Consider the following 22411-nt stretch of genomic DNA (forward strand, 5'->3'; position numbering starts at 1 on the left):
TAAGAAGAATTTCATTTTGTAAAATTTTTCGAAGGAAAACATCCTTTTTTAACTATTCCAAATCAAGGCGATACTCACTTTTTTCGGGGCTCCGATTCCGCCTGGGCCAACTGATGGAGTTGGGCTTTGGTGGCCGGCTTCTCGATCACGGTCACCTGGGAGCCCTCGCTCTGACTAGATTTTAGCGGGGTGCTGGACTTTTTGCGTGCTCCCTGGGCAATTTGCACATCGATGGGCGGACTGGAATCACTGGACGAGCTCATGGCCGGCTCCTGTTCCGGCGATTCGGACTTGGTGGTGCCCGAAGAGGTCATCAGTGGGGCAGGAGAGGCATCCCGCGACCAGCTGATGCTCACTCGCTTCTCCTCGCGCACAATCAGCTCATCGTCGCCCAGAAGACTGAGGTCCAGCAAATCCTTCTGTGGCTGCTTAATGAAGCTTTGGGATTCCCCCAGTGGGTCTGCTGCCTGGAAACTGGACACAACTGGTGGCTTCTCTTGCAGGGAGCTAAAAAAAAAAGGAATAACCTTGATAAGTTTTGGGAGCTTGGCAATCCTTTTGGAGATTGGAAACCCACGTTACGAGCAGAGCCGAGCATCCGCTGACCAGCAGCGGATAGCACGTGAAACTGCTCAGGCTGGAAAACATTGGCAGCACCATGCGAAAAACCAAAATCCAAACAAAAAACAAAAAGAAGCGGTTCAGCAATTGGCGAACACCAAAACTCAACTGAAGGTCAACGAATTTCGATTTCAGGCTGTGGATTTTAAAAAACCCAATGCGCAAGAGCTGCTGTGTGGTTTGTGTTTTGGCTAAAAGCTTTGTGTGAAACTTGGCTACCACAGTGGAGCAAATTTGATTAAATGTAAAAAAAATATAAAAAAATTAAAATAAATAAAATAAATACAAAAAATTAAAACGAACACAAATTAATTTAAAGCCAAGTATTTGATAAATTGCTATTTCCCAAGGAAAGCAAATAATTTAATTTATAAAATCAGTCTTCGTCATTAATAAGATTTGTTTTCTTCCGACAATTGTTGGAGTGGAATTTATATAATATACTGTAAGTTCATAAAACCGTTATAACAGTTTCTATTAATTAAAAAATCTAACATGTTTTGAAAACAGAACATAAAGTTCTTAGAGCGAACAAAATTCAAACTTCTGTTTTAATTTAAATATTAAGACTCTCTCATTGTATACTTATTAGGAAACACCTACCTTAATCTTGCTTTCCGTTCCAGTTGTGGACTGGGTGTTGGAGAAGGAGTGGCCAGCGTGTAAGTGTTTTGCCGCTTGAACTCCTTGCGCACCGGACTCGGGCTTGTGAGGTGTTTGGGTCGCGGAATCCGCGAATCCGCCGAGGTGGAGCGACGCCCTGCTCCTCCCGTTCTGGGAGCCGTGGGACTGGACTTCGAGAATCCTCTGGCCAGATCCTGGATGGCCTCCTTGCAGGAATCACAGTAGTTGGCCGCACAGGCAATGGAGATATGGGGCTTGACAATGTCACCACAGCCCACGTCCCTCTTGCGAACCTCCTCCGTGTTGCAGGCGGAATGGCTGGTGCGGACTTTAACCGCTTCCGGTTCCTTCTCCTTATCCGTATTGCTGCCGGTGTGGCGGGTTTGGGGGCGTGGCATCGGCTCGGCCACCTGCTCCGCCTTCATGGGACTCCGGCTGAGTCGCTGCAGTCCAATGGTGTCCGTCTGGCGATTAACCAGCTCCGTGCCACATTGCACGGCGGAGTGCTGCTGCTGGGGATTCACCTGGGCTCCGGTGGAACGCACTACGGCCGTGGTGGTTTGACTTCCGGCACTGTGGACCAGGGTGACTGGCGTCTGGCAACCTTGGGTCTTCCGCACCACGGATACGGTCTCGTTCTCACCCAAACTGAAAGTGTTGCTGCGTCCGGGCATTTGGGGAGCTGGCTTCACCTTCTCCGGCGGAGTTTCCGGACCACAGGCCACGTTCTTCTTGCTCACTGCACACTTTTCGCAGAGCACGTCATCCAGTCGATCCTCGGAGCTGGCCACATGGCGCACATCCGGTTTGCAGCTGGTGAAATTATCCCTCGTTGCTGGTTTCGCGGTGACCCCCACATTGTACTTCAGTTTGGGTCGTTCCGGCTGGGTTTGCACTCCACTATCGCGCTGCTCCCGCTGTGGCACATACATTTGGGTGCCCACCGAGATGAGCTTCCTCAGCTGCTGCCTGTGTGCATTGCTCAGGGCCTGCTCCACTTTCTGCTCCAGCTCGTCCTTGGAGTAAACCGTTTCCGAGGGTTGGACGCCCACATTTCGGGTGCTTGGTTGGTGGCCCACGGACACATCTCGAGTGGCGGGTGGTCGCACCACCGCCTGCGTGGACACATCCCGGCGGACGACACTTGGCGATGGGGATGCCGAGGTGGAACTGCTGCGCATCCGAGCTCCCAAACTCTCCAGCGACACTGGACTGATCCTCTGTGGCGTAAACTGTACGGGTGAGGCGGTCTTGAGGCCCGGACTCGGTGGCGAAGGCGTCTGCCGTTGACTTCGCATCAGCTCCTCGTTGCGGCGCAGCAACTTTTGCTTCTCTGATCGCAGCGAATTGAGTTCCAGCTAAAATTGGAAATGAGAAAATGTTAGTTAAAGTTGGGGAAGCTTAGAACTACCTTGTAAATTAATCTCAATTTCAACCTCTTAATTTCCTTTACTTTTCAAGTACTACTTTCTTACCTCCATGTCGGGTATGACCTTGACCTGCTCCTCCAGGTCCTTGAGACGTCTGAGGCTCAAAGCCATCTGTTCGCGTATCTGAAATAGGGCCTGGGCATCCGCGTTGGCCTGACCAGCTTCCGAGATGACGGGTGACTGCAGGGAGCTGCTGCTCATGGAGCCATTCTCCTGCTGCCGATCCTCCTTAGAATTGGGCGTACCAGTGGGCGTGGTGGCCAACAGATGGTGCCGTCTTGGCGGCGGCGGTGGAGCAACTCCCGGTGACTTCGGGGACTCCAGCTGCTCCACCGGCGACTTGGCATTGGCCGCCACCGTGGCCTGGACATAGCTCTCATACTGGACCTCCGCAGGACTGGGACGTTGTTGCAGCGGAAGAGTATTTGATCGCAGAAAGGGGCGTGGCGTGCCAGTGGGCGATCGATTGCCCCCAATGCAAGAATCTAAAAATAATATTTAATAATACAAATTAGCTCAAAATTCTAAATTTTAGTATTATAGATTACTTGGTCTGCCGCTCGTCCTTCTTAGTACAATCTTAATTTGCAAACCTGCCATGAGCTCTTGCCGCTGGCGACTGGACATAAAAGTCCGATACAATTATTGCAAAAAGCTCCTAAGCTAAATGATAAAAGCGGCTGCTACCAAAATCTAAATTTAATAATTGTGCCAAAGTTCGCATAGTGTGCAAAAAAAAAGCATATGTAAATGACTATACCTAATAAGTATTAAATGCAGACGAAATAAAAGGCAAAAGTCACTCGATCCACCCTTTTTGTAAGTGTGCGTGAGCGAAATAGTGTCCCAAGATAAGAGTCTCGGGCTATTGTTCAATATTAGTTTTAGTTTATCGCCCTGGCGGCATACATTCACACACGTTTGGGTACTTATATTGCCCTTTATTTACATAAGAGACGAGGTTATTTGGCGTATTTAACTTGACAAACGGCAAAACATGCTGACTTGTATATGAGAGCAAATAGAGAAATTTATGACCAGCTGATAGTTGGAGCTTCTATTTCGGTCACCCTGCATTTGTCCAATATCCCTCATACGCACTGTGTACCCCGCCAACAACAATTTGTTACTCATCTCGCGCTGTCAGTTTTGCCAAGTTTTCTTGTTGCTGCTCTCATCCATTTTGCCGCCCACTTTTTTGCTATTACTTAATATCTCTCTGTACAACGAACTTTTCGGCTATTACTAAATATCTGTACAACGAAAATTAGGGAAAGACTAGGGAAATATATTTTTGTGACTATAAAAAGCTTAAAATCTAAAGCTAACTTATATTTTGTGTTACTTTCATTCAAATTCAAATTAAAATTGACCAGCACCACATAAAAATCATATAAAAATCAGTGTGAACATGGCAAGTGCAACATAACAAAAGTTTAGTGAAAACTCATTCTCCATCTCTCTAAAAACATTTTAAAAATTCTTGCCGATTCAAAGTTTTTTTTAACCCACTTCGAACCACTTGCTATGAAACCCTTTATACTCTTATTATATTTTTCTGTGTATGCTTTTTTCCTAGCGGTGCCAATTTGGCTAAGCGTCTTTGGTCAAGGCGAAATGAGGGGCGGTGGTCGAGGGAAAGGGGCAGCGCGTGACGCGGGGTAGCATTGACCGCGGTATATAATTAATCAGTTTTTATGGCCCAACTAATTAGCAAAGAACCAAGTCAAAAACGGTGAAGAGTTCGCCCCAAATGAGCGTCTCCTTAAGCTAATGAACCTACAGTCGCTCCACCAGCTTTTCGACGAGTTCGGTTTGTTGTCTGGCTTCAACTTGATGCTCCTCTTGGTCAAACGCTTTCGTCTCAGCGACAAGGCATCCTCCGATGTTGAAAACATGGCTGATTTTTGGTTGGTTGTTGTTATTTTCTATTATTGATTTATTTAGTTTAGTTGGTTAGGAAAGCACAGCATTGCACTTGGCGGCATTTGTGGGCCAAGGCAGCAGACATTGCACTTGGTTTGTCTGGCTATTCGCAAAGCCAAAGCGTAGCAAAAATTGGTTAGATTCTTTAATATAATTAGTTTGCGTTTTGTTTGCTCTTATCTTAGCCGGTGCTAATTAAAGCGTTGGGCTATACACAATATTAAATTATTTGATTTGCCAGATCAAAGCGACAGCTCATCGCAAGTTATCTGCCTTACAGTGATGGCCAATGTTACATGCACACATATATCACAAAACTCACTTTTCAAAAGTTCATATTTTAATTTTCGTAGAATCATAGGCATTATTAAAATTATATTCGAATTTTCTTAAGAATTTATGTGTTTTATTTTTGTGCTGATTTTATGTCTTGTTTATTGTTAATGAGATTTATCAATGTTTTTATATTTAGAATTCGTAAATTTTCCAAGGTTGATTTATGTTTTTGTTTTAAATATTTTATTTGTGAGAAGGCAATATTTTCAAGTTATTAGATTTAATTTAATCAATATTAGTCGCTTTAATTTTATAAATATTTGTCATTGTTGAACCGATTCTGTGTTGACTGCTTTCGATTTTATTGTCGCATAGTATCATGTACTTCGCATTAAATTTAGTTGCTGTTAGTTCGTTTTACTACCATTACACTTCTCGTTTTGATTAGTTGATTTCGTTTAAGGCATTTCGTATAATTATTTTAAGTATTTTATTTCGCAGCTACACAGACGCATTTTTATGCTATTCGTTCGAAAGTCGCCGACAAACTGCTCTCAGATTTTTTCGTTCATTCGACCATCATCAACGGCGGCAAAAACAGCGTGAAGAGCGACAAAAAACCATTTAGCAGTAAAGATTTTTGTGTTATTATTTAACACAACAACTCTTGTGCGAAAGGCGAGCGAAAAAAAAAATAATGTTTGTCTATAGTACTAACAACGGAATAAAATAGAAACCAATTTGCTGAGAGTCCAAAAACGAAGAGCGATAGCGCTCAGTAAATACAAATTAAATAACCAAAATAAAAAAAAATAAACTAGCAAAGTAGGCAACATTTTGCTGTGTTTGTGCTGATAAGCTAAATGCACAATTATTTTACACAGGCTGATAATGATAATTTCAGTGACGTGGGCAAAAAAAGAGAGCATCTGAGCCAGAGAGAAAACCCAATGGGTTTGTTTATATTCAATGGGCCATTTGATAGGCAAATAGTATTGATTTTTGATTGTCTATTTGCACACCGATTCGCATTCAGTGTTTGCCTGTGGTTTTCGAGTCAAGGCTAAGAAAATTAAGAGGCTAATTTTGAATAAATCATCATTAAATTTTATTCAAAGTTCGCCCCTTGAAATATCTTAAATCTTATCTTTTTGCAATTAATTTCTAAATGAAAAAATAGTTTGATTGATATTTAAAAACCTAACAAATTGAAATCTATAAATAACCATTTGATTTGCTTGATTTATGATTAAATTTTTGATATATTCCATGGATGGGTTGGGACCGGAGTTGGTAGTTTATGGCTATCTGAGCAGAAATACTTTTCAACGGTTAAATAAAACTGTTGCGTCTTTTGTTCCTTTCTAATATAACTACAAATGTGTACTAGCAAATTATAGAAAAAATATTAAATATATTTAATAACAGTTGTACAAGTTAATGTTCCCTTAATAATGTTATTATATTTTTAGATCAAGGTTCATGTTTTCTGCTTTTACACGCTTTTTGGCATTCATCTATTGTTAGAAATGTTTTCTGGGCACTACAAGTTCTTTTTGGCAGCCGTTTGTCTTTTGGCCATGTTAAATTCAATTTGAAAGTCATTTATTAATGGCCTATACTTTGGCAATTACCAAGGCACTGCAACCATTTTTTATACATTAATCAATGACAACTCTGTGCGCCATGTCCTCTGGACAAAGTAAAAAACACAGTAACGAAACGCGACAATTTGATTTGTTTATTTGCATTGATTTTTTTGCACACTTTATGGCAAATTTATGGCATCAACAAATACGTGAAAAAACGAGCTGGAGCAAAATTTGCATGCAAATTGAGCGCCAAATGCGCATTTCAAATTGATTTGAGATACGAACGCCTCGAAAATTGCCTTAAAGTTGCCCCATGCCGCACGTTGCAAGCACCCAATTGAGTTTCAAATGCCAAAGATGCAAAGCCACCGTATCTGTATCTGTATCTGAATTTGCATTTGCATGCGACTTCGTATCTGCATTCTGTATGTGGAGTTGCTAGCAGTGGACTATATTTTGATTTGTTTGCTTTTCTATTTTGTTTAAAATTTTTATAGATGTTGCAATATTCTTTGATCTAAGAGCACAACTGCAAAGATGACAACTTCATGAGAACCATGGGATGGTGCATTCGAAAATGTAGACACAAATTTAACAAAGCCCTCTGATGTTTTATGTAACTCAGTGGTCTAATGTGGTGCATATTCATTTTGCACTTGATCTTTACGTATATTTAAGACACTAAAAATTTCGTTTCTACTTTTCGAAGTTAATTACTTTTACTTTCATTTCATATTCCACTGTTTGGCTTTTATATTCTCTTCTAAGAGGCTCACAACATTTTTCACACTTTCGTGCGTAAAAATGTCACATGTGCTGCCGCAGCGCTAATTGCTTAGAAAAGAAAGCAAAAGTATCTGCCAAAGGCTTTTCTCACTTGGCTCTATGAATCATTTTCGCCACACAGAACATAAAATATATTACAGTCTGGTCTTGATTTTTGTCTAACGTCACGCGTCACTTTAAAACGTATGATCTGGCATAGAAATATATTCAGGAATAATTTAGGAATTTTTTTTCATAAATATTAGAGTTAGTAATTAGAAGGACCCCAAATATTGCACACAAATTGTGTGCAAATATAGATTTAGATATAGAGCTATTTTACTTTAAGGAACCGAATCTATTCAAAACTCTTTTATCAAGTAATAAAGATAAAATTATTCTGTACATTTTCTTTTGGTACTTTTTTTCCAATTGTATTATTCTTGTTTTAAAAATATGCCATTTCTAAATATCGCACACTAAATCAAGTATTTGAATATATTTAATAATATTTAAAGAGTTTGGAACTCTTAATTCTTCAAAGGATGAATTTCTTATAAATCCTTTTTATCTAGCAATAAGTCTTCAAATATGACATATATTTTCTTTCAGTGCAGACCAAGAAACTAATAAATTGAGTTCTTTTTGGCGTGCTATTTTTGGCGATCGTTCCGCCGCCCACTCACCTGCCACATCAAAGTAGCGGTCCCACGTGCTGTTGCCCAGGCGATGACTCTTGTGCTCCGTCGCCAATGGCCCGTGACCATTGGTGTGGCTCAGACTGAGTTTGTTGTTATTCCGATCCATGGACAGGGATCCTCCGTACGGCGTCTTGCGCTTCTTCACTGAAGTCCGTTCCAGAGTCCGCTCGAAATCGCTGCACACCTCGTCGAGTGCCTCGTGGAGGAAGGCCCTCGTCTCCGGCGGACTGATAGCCGGATGATGACGTTGCTGATAGTAGTTTCCCGACAACGCCCCCGAACCCGCACCCACATCACTTTCCACGCCCCCCCGCAGGGAGGAGCAGGTGGAGGAGGCGGTGCCGAAGGGCGACTCCGATCGCGGCGGTATGCTGCCGTAGGTGAATCGCGGCACGGATGACGAACGCGGGCGGTAGCAGGGCGTGGTGCTGTACGACTGCGACATACCGCACACCGTCCCACCAATGGGGCGTGGCGAATCCGGTTCGCTTTCATGTGAGGCCTGCATGCAAAATTGAAAAGGTGACAAGTTAATTGAACGTGCAGTTCTGCGAGTTTGGAGATCAAAGGAAAACGACCACCCAGAAGCAGTGATGGAGAAAGTCTATATTCAACAATTTGTGTTTGCTACAAGTTTGCATTTTAGTTCTCTAAAAATATGACTTTTAATTTTCGTTTCCCAAAGGAAACCAAATATCGAATTTTCTGCCTTTTTTGCTTGGAGATTTTGCTTGATTTCAAATAACAAAAATATTGGTTTGAAATTTGGGGACAAAGTTCCTCTGTTTTTGTGGCCTTCTTGTCCACTAGTATGCATTTAACTCATGACTTACGTTTTAATAATTGTATTGAAAAGTTTGCAAAAATTGATTTGAATAGAGCAACATGATCTTGATCTGCACTTCCTAGCCTATTGCTTGACTTAAATTTAGACTTTTCCCCTTAAAGTCTGTGGTTAAATTATGTGTTAGTGCTTACTTTAATATAGGTAAATAAATAAATAATAAAGTGTTTTATATAATTTATAAAAATAGTGTTCTGCAAAAAAATTAACCTTTTAAAATGGCATAATAAATAGGTAAGCTATATAAATACTCCTGTTCACTAAAGATGCCCACAACTGATCTTGGTTTGTATCTATTATGGAACAATTATTAGTACTAAACCCACCTCGCTTAGCTTTCCCTGGACACGTGACTCCGCCTGCCAATCGCCGCCAAAGAGACTCTCGAATCCCAGCATGAACTCCATGGACTTTCGGGATCTGCGGCGGTCCCGCCGCCGCTGCTCATCCTCGCTGGGCTTCTCGTGGGCCAGAGCCTCGCAGTAGCGCACAAAGTCCAGGTCGATGTGGTAGCCATAGGGACAGCAGTTGCAGCTGCGCACCGAACGACTCATGCCCGAAGGAGCGGGATTCGCGGTGGAGGAACCTGGACGAGCTGCAAGAGAGGTCGAACGAGAGAAGAATAAGTATCTCGGGGATATCAAAGGCAGACGCAGTATATCTTAATGTCACTGCCAAGGTCGCGTCAAAAATCGATTCTTGGTATTTATCCCAAGTCAAACCACACAAAAAGGTTTATCTTTTTTTCTGCGTCTGAGTCTGTGCATCGCAGACGCAGGAATCCCCACCTGCCCTCCATCAAAACACGTTTCGAATTTGGTAACCTGAGCAGCAGGTACAAAGGTGCAGTTCTCGGAATGCCCCTCGTGTATCCGCAAGATAAATTTGTGCCTTATTTATTCTTAATTGCGGCTTATAATAACTAATTTCGGCTAATTTAGATAAACCACTTTTAACCGGCTGAATCACTTTTAACACAGCAATTGGAGTTATTTATGCTGGCATTGGGTGTAAACGATTTTGTAATCAAGGAAAATAATAATTAAATAATTATAATCGTCAGGGTAGACTAAAAGCTAATAGCCAACATAAACAGAGTTTGTTTAACTAATTTATTTAATGCTATTTTTCCTGCCTTTCACTCACTTTCTTGCGGAATTTTCGCCTCATGCCAGAGCCACAAAACCCCTATCCAAAATAGATTCCACAACATTTTATTGTTACTTGAGTTTGCACTTAAAACATTTGAAATTCCTGCACCGCCTCGTCTGACCTCCGAATTTTCAATAGTAAAATTCCAAAAATCAAACGTTCTACTCTTAGGGAAAGCCTTCAACAAACTGACCGGCAAACGTATCAAATTCTCACTTTATTCATCATGCAGTAAATTAGAACCGATAAGATATGGGAGCATTTAGCCACGCTTATCAAGTTGCCAAGTATAAAGTATAAAGCTCTTTGCAGTCGCCATCTGTTGGCGAACTGTGCAATCGGTTTTGGATTTAAAAGTGCAGAAGATACATTTCACTTTTCATTCATGAAAATGAACGAACGACGGCGTGGGTAGAAAAACGCGTCGTTTAAATCGTAGGCGTGTCTTGTTTGTGAAAGTGTTGAACGCGGCGTATACGTGTTGCGCCGATTTAAGAGGTCGCATATTGATGAGCTCGATGGAGTAGCCGTAATTAGCAGGCGGCTCCATGGCCATGGCCAAATCTGTTCACCGGCTTAATTATCATCGATCGAAGCAAACACCCACCCACAATCAAACACTCTTAATCATATAATCACACAGACTATTCAAATTTGGTTCGTATATAATTTTTTTTTTGGATTCAGTGGGCGGTTAAGGAATGTGGCTTCATAAATGTACACTAGTAATTAGGGGGTATTTAATACTGTCTGAATGTCTAAAATGGTAAAACATTTTGTTTATAACAATGTAACAGTTTTATTTGTAAGCGCAGAAAGAAATATTTATATCTTGATAATGAAATAAGAACCCAGATGAATCCATTTAACTTTCTCATGTAATTGCTGAACTAAATGACTACTGACATTGTATGGCGGCGAGTTTACAACTTCATTTGGCCAACAATCGGCCAACCATAAAAGGGCGCCTACATAACAGTCACATACATAAATCGTATTGTCGCACCCGACTCACATAAAAATTAAGAAATTAACCCGGCTCGATCACAACAGTTGAATTATAGCAAGATCATGCTTCGCATGAGCCCATGTCCCAATCATCATTATCATGATCGTTCCCATGTTGATCAGGCCTCTTGTAATGACTACATTTTTGGCGTAGGCGTATGGGTGAATGATGCAGATGCTGTCCAGCATACGAAATGAACTCGACTTGTGAATGAAATGCGAGAGAGGCCAATGGATATCGAAGTTCTTATACCCTTTTTCCCCTCTAAATACTGCTTTATATAACAAAGTAAATTTTATCAAATATAAAAGTTGATATATCCTTTGGCCAAGGGTAGATTGGAACACCAAATCCAAACTGGTTGTCCGACTGACATGTGCACAATTTGCTCATATGGGGCTAGCTGTATGCGAGGTAGGCGGCATTCGCAGTTGCAGTTGCAGCTGCTGCAGCTAATGAAGCTAACGGTGCAACGGCCACAAATTACCGTAAAGCGCAAAAATTTAATTATGCAAAACACGTGCAATGCTGTTCGATCTAATTGCATGCCCCAGCTCACTTGACAGCCAACCAAAAAAAAAAGCGACAGCCGAATATAAAATAAGTGAATAATGGGTATATTAGCCATAATCAAGAAACTTTACTCTTGCACAAATAACTATATTTTATAATGAACTTAACTTAACTGATTTTCTAACCAAACATTATGTTTCATGAAACATTATTCCCAAGAAGTAAAATAAGTGAGTAATGGGTGTGGTTAAATAAAATTTCTGCATTTTAAGTTTAGCTTTTAAAAATTTTAAATACTTCACCGATGGCATCAAAAAACTATTAGACAGTGTAATAAAAAAGCCAAGAAAAAGACACTAAAGCAATAGTTATTTTTTAAAAATCTTTAAGTTTTATTTTACGATAAATTTATAACATATTTTTGTTTAATTTAGACGACTTTGTTATAAAAGTAAATTGATTTTCATATTTTATAGGAAAAGAATAAAGAAAAAATGCAGTTTTTCCTTGCACACCATGTGATTTTTCCTTTATTTTTTTCAAGTGCTCCCCAGACGGTATTCGCCCTATTTATGACTTCAGTTTAATTACCCAATTAAAGTTGTCCCTTTCAGAAGACTCCTTGTGGTTGCTGCTGTGGTTTATGGCTTTTTGTTTTTAATGATTTTTCAACGTGTCATAAACTTTTGTCGTTTTTAGGTTTCTTTCAAAATTATGGTAAACACTTCGTGTGTGGCTAATGAGTTGAAATCGCGGGCCAGCTGACATTTACGCACACGTTGCCCATTTTAATTGCTTCAATTAACGCTGACGTCGAAAATCAAAACCTGCCACGCCCACCACAGCCCACTAAACTGTCAACTCACATCCGCTTGTCATAAATTGGCCGCAGCAAAAAAAAGCCCGAATTATTTGATAGCGAGGAAAATATTTGCGATTAAGCCGCAAACCAGTTTCAGTTTCAGTTTAGCTTAATTAAAAGTTGCATTTCTGGCGGAAGGGGGAGTGGAGCGTGGAGTGTGGGTCTGGCCAAAATTGATTTCCATAAAGGAGTCGAGATACGAAATATTTCACTAAAGCAACGGGCGCTGCAAAAAAGTGCGTTGCGGCGCCGCTGTGACAAATTTGCCTTTTCGGCCAAGTTAAGTGTATTGTTAACACCGCTCAACACAATTGTGGGTGTTGGCCCGGCTTTGCGGATTTGTGTGCGGGCGTTAGGTTGACCCACATCCGATCTTGTGGCCAAAAGCTGCCGTAGAATGTCAACCATGTGGGCCTGAGACACGTTTTTAGTATTATTTTTTTATGGCCCAGGCCCACGCTGGGTTTCTCTCACAACTTACCATTTTCCTCAATGAAGGCGCGTTGACTTCGCAAAACCAGCGACCTGGAAACGAATCGGACCAAAGAAATTCTTGTTAGTGGAAATTGGCAAATAGCGTAAACAATATAATGAAAGATTACGGGGCCTGCACAAACAATAACAAGGAAAGTCGCTTGCGAAACGCTACGAAAGCGCCAACGCTATTTGTCTTTGCTATCGGATTTAAAAATAAATCAATGCAACAGGCACACTGACAAAAAATTAAGTCGATATTTTTAATGGCTGTCAAAATATTAAATATTTTTGTATGTGAAGATAGATTTTTTTTCGCTAATGTTTTCCCTTATTTTATTTATCAAATTATTTTATTAGACTAAGACTATGTAAAAAACTGTTAAGTATCTTTATATTAAGCAAAGAAAAAAACAATTTTTTTTTATAAGTTTAATATTAATTTTTTTTATTTCAAATATATTAAGTTCTGCACTTTTTTCTGTGCACTCGGCACGGAATGCGACAAATGCGTAGATACCAAAGATACACAAACAGAGCGCCAGATATAGATAGAAATCACACTTGCCGTCGGGAAGAAATTATAATAAAATATAGCAAGCTGTCAGCGTTTTGAGTTCTTGTTGTCGCCCCCTTTGTTCGGTATTTTGAAACATCTTTGGAAATATATTTGTGCGCGCGCCACAAAATCCAGCATAAACTGTTTGCCCTGCCATTCGGGGGAATGGTTCTCGTCCAGCCCCATCCTCATCCTCATCACTATCCACATCCCCATCCCCATCCCTATTTCCATTCCCAACAAAACTCATTAGTGAACTTTGCCGCCCTGATCCCTACTCTAATTTTTCTAGGCTTTCCTGGAAAACGTAACATGCGTGCTGCATTTTTCATTTTTCCACTTAGCTGGAAGCGGAAACTGCAATTATTTATAATTTGTTTTGGGTCCCCGAAGGGAATACCAAATTATCCTAATGCAATTAGCCAAATAAGCTAAAACATAAGCTCAGTTTTTCATGCATTATCAATTAATTGCCTGTCATGTTTTTGGCCAAACAACAGCGTTGCTGATTTAATGATATTATAAATAAAATAAATACGAGTATATATTTTTGTGAAGGATTCAAATTGAAAGCCGTCTGGCAATTTGCTGCCATATTTCTCGAGTCATTTTTCACGTTTCCATCTTTTGCCTCAAATCGCCTCAAATGTATGTAAAATGAAAATTTATGCGTCAACTGATTTATGCGGTTTCGCTATATGCATGTTACATGAATGGAAAAGGCCTGACATGGATGGACCCACAACTCCCCCTCCAAAAAAATACAAACTTGCATTCATGTGGAACGGTTGCGGCATTGCGTATTTTTGGATTTCACTCCAAATTAATATGCGTGTTTATGATTATGATACACGAAACTCGTTGTTTTTATGTTCTGCCTTCTACGTTTGTCTAGCCACAATTTGTTGCGGCTTTTCCTTGTTTACGCGGACCATTCTCATAATTAGAAATTATTATAATTGGATTCGGTTTGGTTGAAGACAAAGATTCATGGGTTTTGGAAATATTTTTAAGTATTTATATTTTATGCAATCCATTCTATAGTTCCTTTTGAGGCTGTTGCTTAATAAATTGCAAACCTCAAAAGAAATACAAAATTTTTGTCTTTAAGAAAGCTTTTTAATAAAATATTTGCTAACAATTTGAAGTAAGCCAATTAGAAAACCGAACTTATAAAATCTTTGACAGAAAATCAATATCAAAAAAATAATATTTTTTTTTTGCAAAACGTTTATAAGACAATCAAACTTGTTTGGAAAACACCTTCATTTATTGACATTAGCTCATGGCCATACAAATCTCGCACATAAGTTCACACCTTTTTACACCTCCATAATAAATACACACGCAAGAAACAACATCCGATAAAAGCTTTTAGGTTTTGCCACTTTACAAAAAAAACACCCGCACATTTGGTGCGACTTCCTTCCACTTGGGATTGCGATGATATCGATCTGCAGATCCACACTATTATGGAGCTATTATCTTTACCTCCAGAAGCGCTTGACGGCTTCCTGTTCCGTAGGCGTCAGGTGGGTTATCTTTTCGGCAAACTTTGACTCATCGTAGCCCCCGATTACGGAATTGTGGAGAATCATTTCGCCGGCGTTATTGGGGCGACGACTCATGAACACGGCATACGCGATTTCTTAATGGCCTTTATTCGATGGCTTTCTGCGATGGCATTTAATTAGCATTTGGCTTTTTTGGTTTTGTCTGCACTTATATTTAGCTAATGGAAATTCTATGCCGAAATTAATTAACGCCGAAGGCGACAGACGAAAACGAGAAACTTTTGCCCCGGCAACGCGGCATTTGGAGAAGCACTTTTCATCGCCGCTGCACTTTAGTTATGTGTTTTGTTATTTTTTGGCTGAGTCAGAGTGCTTGTAATTTTTTTAGATTTAGTTTCACGTTTTGTGGGGCTTTTTGTCGTATCTGTTTTTGGTTTTTTTTTTTTTTTTTGCTTTCTGTGCGAGTTAAACGCTCCGCGCTCGAAAATCGCTCGAATCGAACTGAATGCGCCGGGAGAAAAACTTCACGAGTTCGCCGCCTGAACTTTATGCTCTGTAAATGTGAGTATCTGTGTGTGCTGGGCTCTCGTGTGCGTGCGCGTATGCGTTTGTATCTTTTGTGTTTGTTTTGGTTGTCGACTTTGTTTTTGTTTGCCGTCGATCGTTAAAGAACTCTGGCTGCCGCCAAACCAATCCGAGAACCACCCAAAAAAAAAAAAAATTCAACCAAACACAATACCAAAGTGTACATTTGTTGTTAGACGCTTTTTGCCTTTGGCCCGAAGCTTAGCTCAAACAAGAGAGCTATCGATACGATAATTAATAAATATAAGCAAGTGACTGCTTAGCAGCACGAAAACCAGTTCGTAACGAGTCCGCTCCGACACCCAAACAACCCGATGCCGATGCCGATTCCAAGTCCAATTTCAATTCCAATTCCGAATCTGTGTGGACGCCCGATAAGCGAACTTACACCTGTACTGAGAAAAAATGTATGTTATGTCAAAATCTATTGGATAATCTATCAGCTTAATTCGACTTAAAATTTGCAGTTGAAAAATGAAAGTCTAATTAAAACCGCAATGAAATTTTAGTTAAGTTAACTTTCCATTAACACAACGTTTTTATAAACTTCTTTTTTGTCTACCAAAGCATAAATTTAATAGTTTTAAAACAAAAGTTAAATGTTTGTTGAAGACTGTAATGACTACAATTCACTGCTTCTTAACCTCAATAAATTGGAAAATTTGCAAAGATACACTTAATGTTGACCCTTACTCTGTTCTGGTTATATTTCATTAGTTATAAAAATTAAGTTAATTGGCTTAAGTTTTTCTTTTTGTGTACTATTTGTATCTGTATATGTATCCGCGTGGTTTCTGTAAAATTCTGGTAGCGGAAGCATATGCCATGATTGATGAAGTTAGAAAGGTGTCGCCCTATCCTGGCTGTTTGATCTTTCACCGAAGGCATCATTAAATCCCCCAGAAGCTGAGTTGGGAAATGTATAATTGCTACACCACAAAGTGAGATATCTTGGCGACCAGACAGGTCATTAAGCAGGAAGATATTCTGGTTAACTAAATTAAGTTGACAACAGCATACGCAAACTTTAATGAATGTAACACGGGTCTTGCGTTACCATGTAATCCATTAAATTTTGAGAGTCTTATTTTTGTATTTCCCAAGCCTATCTCATCATTCATAAAACCTGGCTCAGAATGGCCTGCCAAAAAAAAAATAAAAATAAAACCAGTAGTGGTACACTCAGCGGGTTCCAAAAGCCTGAGAATTGTAAAAAAATTGTTTATTGTTTATTAAGATAAATTCTTTTGTGGGAAGAGTGGGCATATTGAAGACCCTCTGGCAAGTAGAAATCGATTGGGTGTGACGCATAAATAATTGCAGCAATTTATTACCCCATTAAAGCAATGAGAGAATCCACTAGCGCATAATTAAAAGCCGTGAAATCCACTGGCCAACACACTAAACTTGTTTATGAATAGCAAAAAAAAAGAATAGCAGTTCGACAGAAATGGAAACCGGCTCACTTAACGTTAAGCGTTGAAAAACACACACAAAATCGTAGACGCCGTGACACTTTTGTAGAAATTCTCTGCCAGCTCATAGGGCATGAAATTTTGTTGGCGCGCAAAAAGCTTATACAATATTCATATTTCCGTAGAAAAAACGCCTGGCTAATTAGCATAAATTACAAAATCAATGCTCGCGGGAAATACTAATTATGAAATAAAACTATCATTTCATGGACTGGCACGCCGCCGTCCACTTCGGGTTCAATAGACGATCTCCGCTGATAGGCGGCTTTGACATCGACGTCTTACCCTATAAGGCGGCAATTGTGTAAATAATCAACAATTGATAGTTGATGTCCACAGAGCAAACATTTAATTAAGTTTATAAACAATTTGATTAGAGAATGCGAAGCGCATTTGCTGGCTGCATCATCATCATCATCAAGTGTTTATCATGGTTTCAATGACTAAGGAATACAAGTTTAACGCAAAAAAATTTATGGTAGATAGGAAAACGATCTCATCCCCAGCTAAAAATTTGCTTATTGTTTGTTAATGAATTTTTCAATTAGTTAAAGCCCAAACAAGTTTATTTTGAGAACCATTTCAATTTAAATAAATAAGCGTCAAATTAATTCGGCTAAATAGTTTCACTTTTAAATTAAATTCAAATATAATGCAAATATAATACAAACAAATTCGATTCAAGTTGGAGTCAATTTAAAATGTATTCAATGCTTTTTAATTTGCTGTGCAATAAAGTATTGTTTTTTTGTTGATAATCAAATCAGTTTGAATAGATTTACGTTGATTACTATGCTCATGTAGATATAACACATTTTGTAAAACAAAACTAATTATACAGTTAAATCAATGGCACACTTTTTAAAATGTTTATTGTTAGGCTTTAAAAAAAGCTTTAAAATAATGAAAAGTTTCAGAACTTCCTGCTTCGTAGCATGATGCTATATGTATTGTCGAGTGAGCGTTGGTAAATAGATCTAAAGTGCCGTACAAAAACCGAGTTGCATGACATGCAGTTTGACATATTGTAATGAACATATATAAAAGTGTGTTGTGAGTGCGTGCGAGTGTTATCTTATCGGCCGACCTGTCAATGTGTATGAGCAGACAATATGTTTATTTATATTTATTTCATTTTGAGCTCAGAGTTCGAAAAGGGAGACAACTACATTCGAGCATTCACAATGTTGGCGTCTATCGGAGCTTTTTATGGTTTGTTGTTCTGGGTTGTAGGTATAATAATAATATTTAAGTTTACTTGTGCTAGTTTTGCTTAACAGAAAAATGTGCAATATTCGCATAAAATTATGTTGGCTGGGTACTTTTTCTCTAGAAGTTTTAAATGCGTTTAAAAAACCATTGAAAGTAAATATCTAAACGCCTATCCAATTATCAGGTCATCAAAAGGCCCCAACAATAGGTATAAAATAAGAAAGAACTTGTCAGTTTATTGTAAATTTAAGTGCTTTCAATAGATTTTAGCCCCCTTGAGAATAGTCTAACCCGTCGAGTCATTTGATATTTCATTTTCCATGACTTTCATTAATGTGATTGAGATGTTTTCCTCAAAATGTTTTTCCCAGCTGTTTATAAACAGCCCAAAAAGTGTGAAACTCATGTCTCCATCTTCAAGGCATTGTGTTCCTTCTTCATCGATTTGGGTCATTTCAATCAACACCTGTCAACCGAGCCACATCTCATGCGTTGGCGTTGTCTACCCCGTCTAGACAAAAAAAAAAAAAAGAAAAAATAAAACGAAGCTCACACGACTGTTGAAAATCAATTAAAAGAAATTGCTGGCCTCTAGGCACAAAGAAACCGTTCTTAGTTCAAGGCATATTCGACACTTTCGCTAAACCAAAGAGAAAAAAATAAAAAGCACTATACTTTTTTGCATATCGATAAACGGGGTTTGGCGTTTATAATTTATGCGATTTGGCGCAGTTTACGACAGGCTAACAAATTTTTGCAGCAACCGCCCCATGTGGCCATGCGGCCGTTCGGCAGCAAAAGATACAAGATGCAAGCGCAAGATACAAAAAACGCCGCCAGGGGCAAGCCATCAAGGCCGGAGATGGAGTTTAAGGCTTAGAGTATTGGAGTTTCAGGGGATAGAGTACGGGGTACCCGTAGATGAAGTCTTACGACCGCCGAAAGCCATGAGCCGCATAATCGAAAACAGAATTGCGGTGAACGCGTGCTCTGCGGAGCCTGCCGTCAAAGTTGTAAATTATGATATAGCATGTTATAGCCATGACGGCCACCGCCGATCGCCGATCGTAGATCTCAGATCGGGGCAGTCCGCGGGGGGCAGGCAGCTATAGTATGTTGCCTGGCCGTAAATATAGTATTTGAGTTAATTGCAAACGTTTGTAATCGTTAGGCGAAAAAGGTGATCGCCTTTGACGATCATCACTTCGGACCGGACCGGCGCCACCCACTCATCCCGCACTGAAAAAATAATTAGATCGCTAGTAAATGTTTACCATTTTTATTAAAGAGTTACCATGGGCTTAATATCCTACCTTAAGCAACGTTTAGGTATTTTAAGATTAACATATATTAAGTTTTCTGTTATTTGGTATCTGAACTACTAAACTAAAAATTATTTGAATTGTTTAATTCAACAAAATTTAAATTATTTTATAATTGTGCTGCAATTTTTAACCTATTTTTAGAGCCAAATTTATATTGTACAGGATATATAAATTGAGTTTAAAAATATCCTGTACCATCAAGATTAATATTTCTTATCTTAACTATAAAATCGAATATTGGTTGCATTATTTTTTAATACACTATATTGTTATTATATACGAAGTGCATGGTGTTTTGTTTTTTAATTCATTTCATTAAAATATCGTTATAATATAAACAAATGTACACTTGCTTCTTTTTGGTTATTTTAAATATACTAATTCTAAAGTAAAATTGTACCTTAAAATACTATTTTATTTTGACTGTACAAGCATTATTCCAATTGCCAGCTCAACTTTGGCGGCGATTTATCAACAATCTTAATGCAATTTCAATGCCTTCAATTGTGAGGCTATCGTATGTATCTTGACTGCAAATCAAAGCCATGAAGCTCCATTGCATCACTGGCAAAATATTTCGCCGCCGGACAACGCTCGTTAAGTGAGCAACTATTAATGAGAGAAAGATCACCGAGGTAGGGGTAAATGGGGATCGACTTTTGAGACATACTCAAGCGACAAGTCAGTGACAGATTGTGAGAGTTGAGCTTGACATTTGGCTGGCAGTTTTGCGATTTTGTTTTTTTTTTTTCTTATTTTTGTATAGCCATCGGGGCGTATGCGCAATTTGCATATGACAAGCTACGAAACGACTTGAACTGATGACGATGCCGCAGTTAAATGAATTTGCCCCGCCTCTTAATTGGATAAATACATTGTTATATCATCGGATAACAGATAAACAAATGACAATAAACGATCCTTGAATGGTTAAATTAATTTACTTGACTTTAAAGCAGCCGTTGTGCAAAACAGAGGATGATATTGCTTTTAAATGAAATAGTTTCTCATAAATTTATCCAAACTTTTTTAATTCCATTGAAACTTTGATTTTACTTCCCTAAGTTTGTGGCATTTCGCTGGCGGCTTTTTTCTGGCCCCTTCAATTAATAAATACTAACGCTTTTTGCATTGATTTCCCCCATGAGCCATGGATTTTTGTCTTCCACTTGGATCTGGGCGTATCGGGTTTCGTAATTGAATTTCAATCGGTGAAAGTAAATGGCAAACTTCATACTCGTACCGACGACCGGGGCAATCAGAGACTGCAAATATTCCAACCACTTTATGGCCAAATCGTGAGCGCATAAACAAAAATTAAAAATGAGTTTTAGCCTTTGCCGAAAGTCCGCTTTGTATTGCGCATTTGGAACAGGTGGTTTTGGGGAACGCTTCTACGCAAAATTATGCAAATATTTGAAGTCCAAAACGGATAAACAAGGCAAAAAAAGGTGACGGCATTATCGATGTACGGCCTCGTTAGAAGTTACCTTTTGTCCAATGTTTGTGTGTCATATGCAAACGAGGCCTGGCAAAAATAGAATTCGAAAATTGATATTCGATAGCCGAAAAATAAAAGGCCAGCCCGCTTGGAATGCTGTTGACAGAGCATGGGATAGCTATAATTTTACGTGTTCCGAAACTATTAAACAAATCACTTTTGTTTTAGCCACAAGAGTCTCGAGTTACCATCACCTCCTCAATAATCATTAGCCCACTTGACCGCAACAATGAGAAATCACCTCAGCTTCAGCCACAATGGCGATGAAGTAATTTTATTATGTGTATCTTAACACTTGAAGCTATGGAAAAAATGGGTACATTTGCCCTAGAGCATAATGATTTGAAGAAATAAATTCGCCAAAGTCTAACCTTCCGAGGGGCTGCCAACAAATTATAATTGAGCAGACGGCGACACCGGGCTAACAAAATATAAAAATCATAATAGACATGGCTCAGACAATTGTCTACCTCTGAGCGGAAGCACTTGGCAAGGTTGAGAGCTGATTTCATTCATCACCTAAAAAAAAAAAATCGCACACACATTCATACTCCACAAAAAAGCACTCGACTCTACATGAATTACTTGCAAATTGCAGGCACACAAAAACCCAGACGCTTGATGCATGCATAACGAGCCTTTGACTTACTTTTTAGTCAAAACAAAACGAACGATGAATACGAGTACTTCAATATTGGCAATGCGATGGGGTTTTGTTGCCAGCTTGGCAGCACGAAGATGTTGGCAATCCAATTTAGCCAAGTTTTCCCACAAAATATCAAAATTCAACAAGTGCAAGCCATGGGGCTTAGTCAAAAATGCATTTTGTATCTTGTGAAAACACACAAAAGAAAGAATCTGACAGTGGGGCAGATTTTTTGTTGGTAATTGGATACTTAAACATATGCTGCTTAGACTGTCGAATGCTCTTCAAAGTTAAATATAAAAATAAAACAAAAACTAATATTAAATTATCAGAATTATGTTCTTACTTTTGCAAGATATTGAATATAATTTACCGTTTAAATTTACTAATAAATCTATGTTAAAAACGTGTCATTAAAAAAGTGTTTTTTGATAGTTCTAAATTATAAATTTTAAAAATAACCTTTGTAACCAAGGGTATTTATAATTACCTAAGCATTTTTCTATTTTTTTGTTCTGTGTTTTAAAATACCTTCCAAGAAGGAAATGCACTAAAAGAATAAACTTAAAAGTAATCAAACCAAGCGTCTGCTCCTCAAGATCGATAAAAAAGAAAATAGTTTACCCTCAAACATAAAATGGTAATATACAATTCTGAAACCCAAATCCTCGAAATACCCTGCCGATTGAGAGGGATATCAAAGTACAGAAAGTGCAACAGTTTATGACGCCAACTGCATAAATCAAAAGGCTTTGGGTTCGGATTACCACACGAAAACTGCAGACCCCAGACGTTTTTATCTGTG

At 39.1% G+C, this 22411-nt stretch overlaps 1 protein-coding gene across 13 annotated transcripts in view; it reads right to left on the bottom strand.

Moving 5' to 3' along the window:
- Positions 1–22411, bottom strand: part of LOC108144425 (KN motif and ankyrin repeat domain-containing protein 1) — a 29992-nt gene that overhangs the window by 1960 nt on the left and 5621 nt on the right. For 7 of the 13 annotated variants that reach the window (XM_041707785.1, XM_017269285.2, XM_041707784.1 and 4 more), the window contains 6 exons: positions 12797–12840; positions 9106–9374; positions 7921–8437; positions 2721–3160; positions 1225–2603; positions 79–507 (listed from right to left, as the gene is read on the bottom strand). In XM_041707785.1, coding sequence (XP_041563719.1) covers positions 79–507; positions 1225–2603; positions 2721–3160; positions 7921–8437; positions 9106–9374; positions 12797–12840 — 3078 coding nt within the window. Of the gene's footprint in view, positions 1–78; positions 508–577; positions 714–1224; positions 2604–2720; positions 3161–3223; positions 3291–4458; positions 4758–4923; positions 4982–7920; positions 8438–9105; positions 9375–9925; positions 10075–12796; positions 12841–14839; positions 15341–22411 lie in introns of those variants that run through there. The other 6 variants (XM_017269281.2, XM_017269282.2, XM_017269289.1 and 3 more) reach the window with 6 other exon arrangements.

Source organism: Drosophila elegans, unplaced genomic scaffold (assembly GCF_018152505.1).
Source record: "Drosophila elegans isolate 14027-0461.03 unplaced genomic scaffold, ASM1815250v1 contig_183, whole genome shotgun sequence".
Taxonomy (NCBI): domain Eukaryota; kingdom Metazoa; phylum Arthropoda; class Insecta; order Diptera; family Drosophilidae; genus Drosophila; species Drosophila elegans.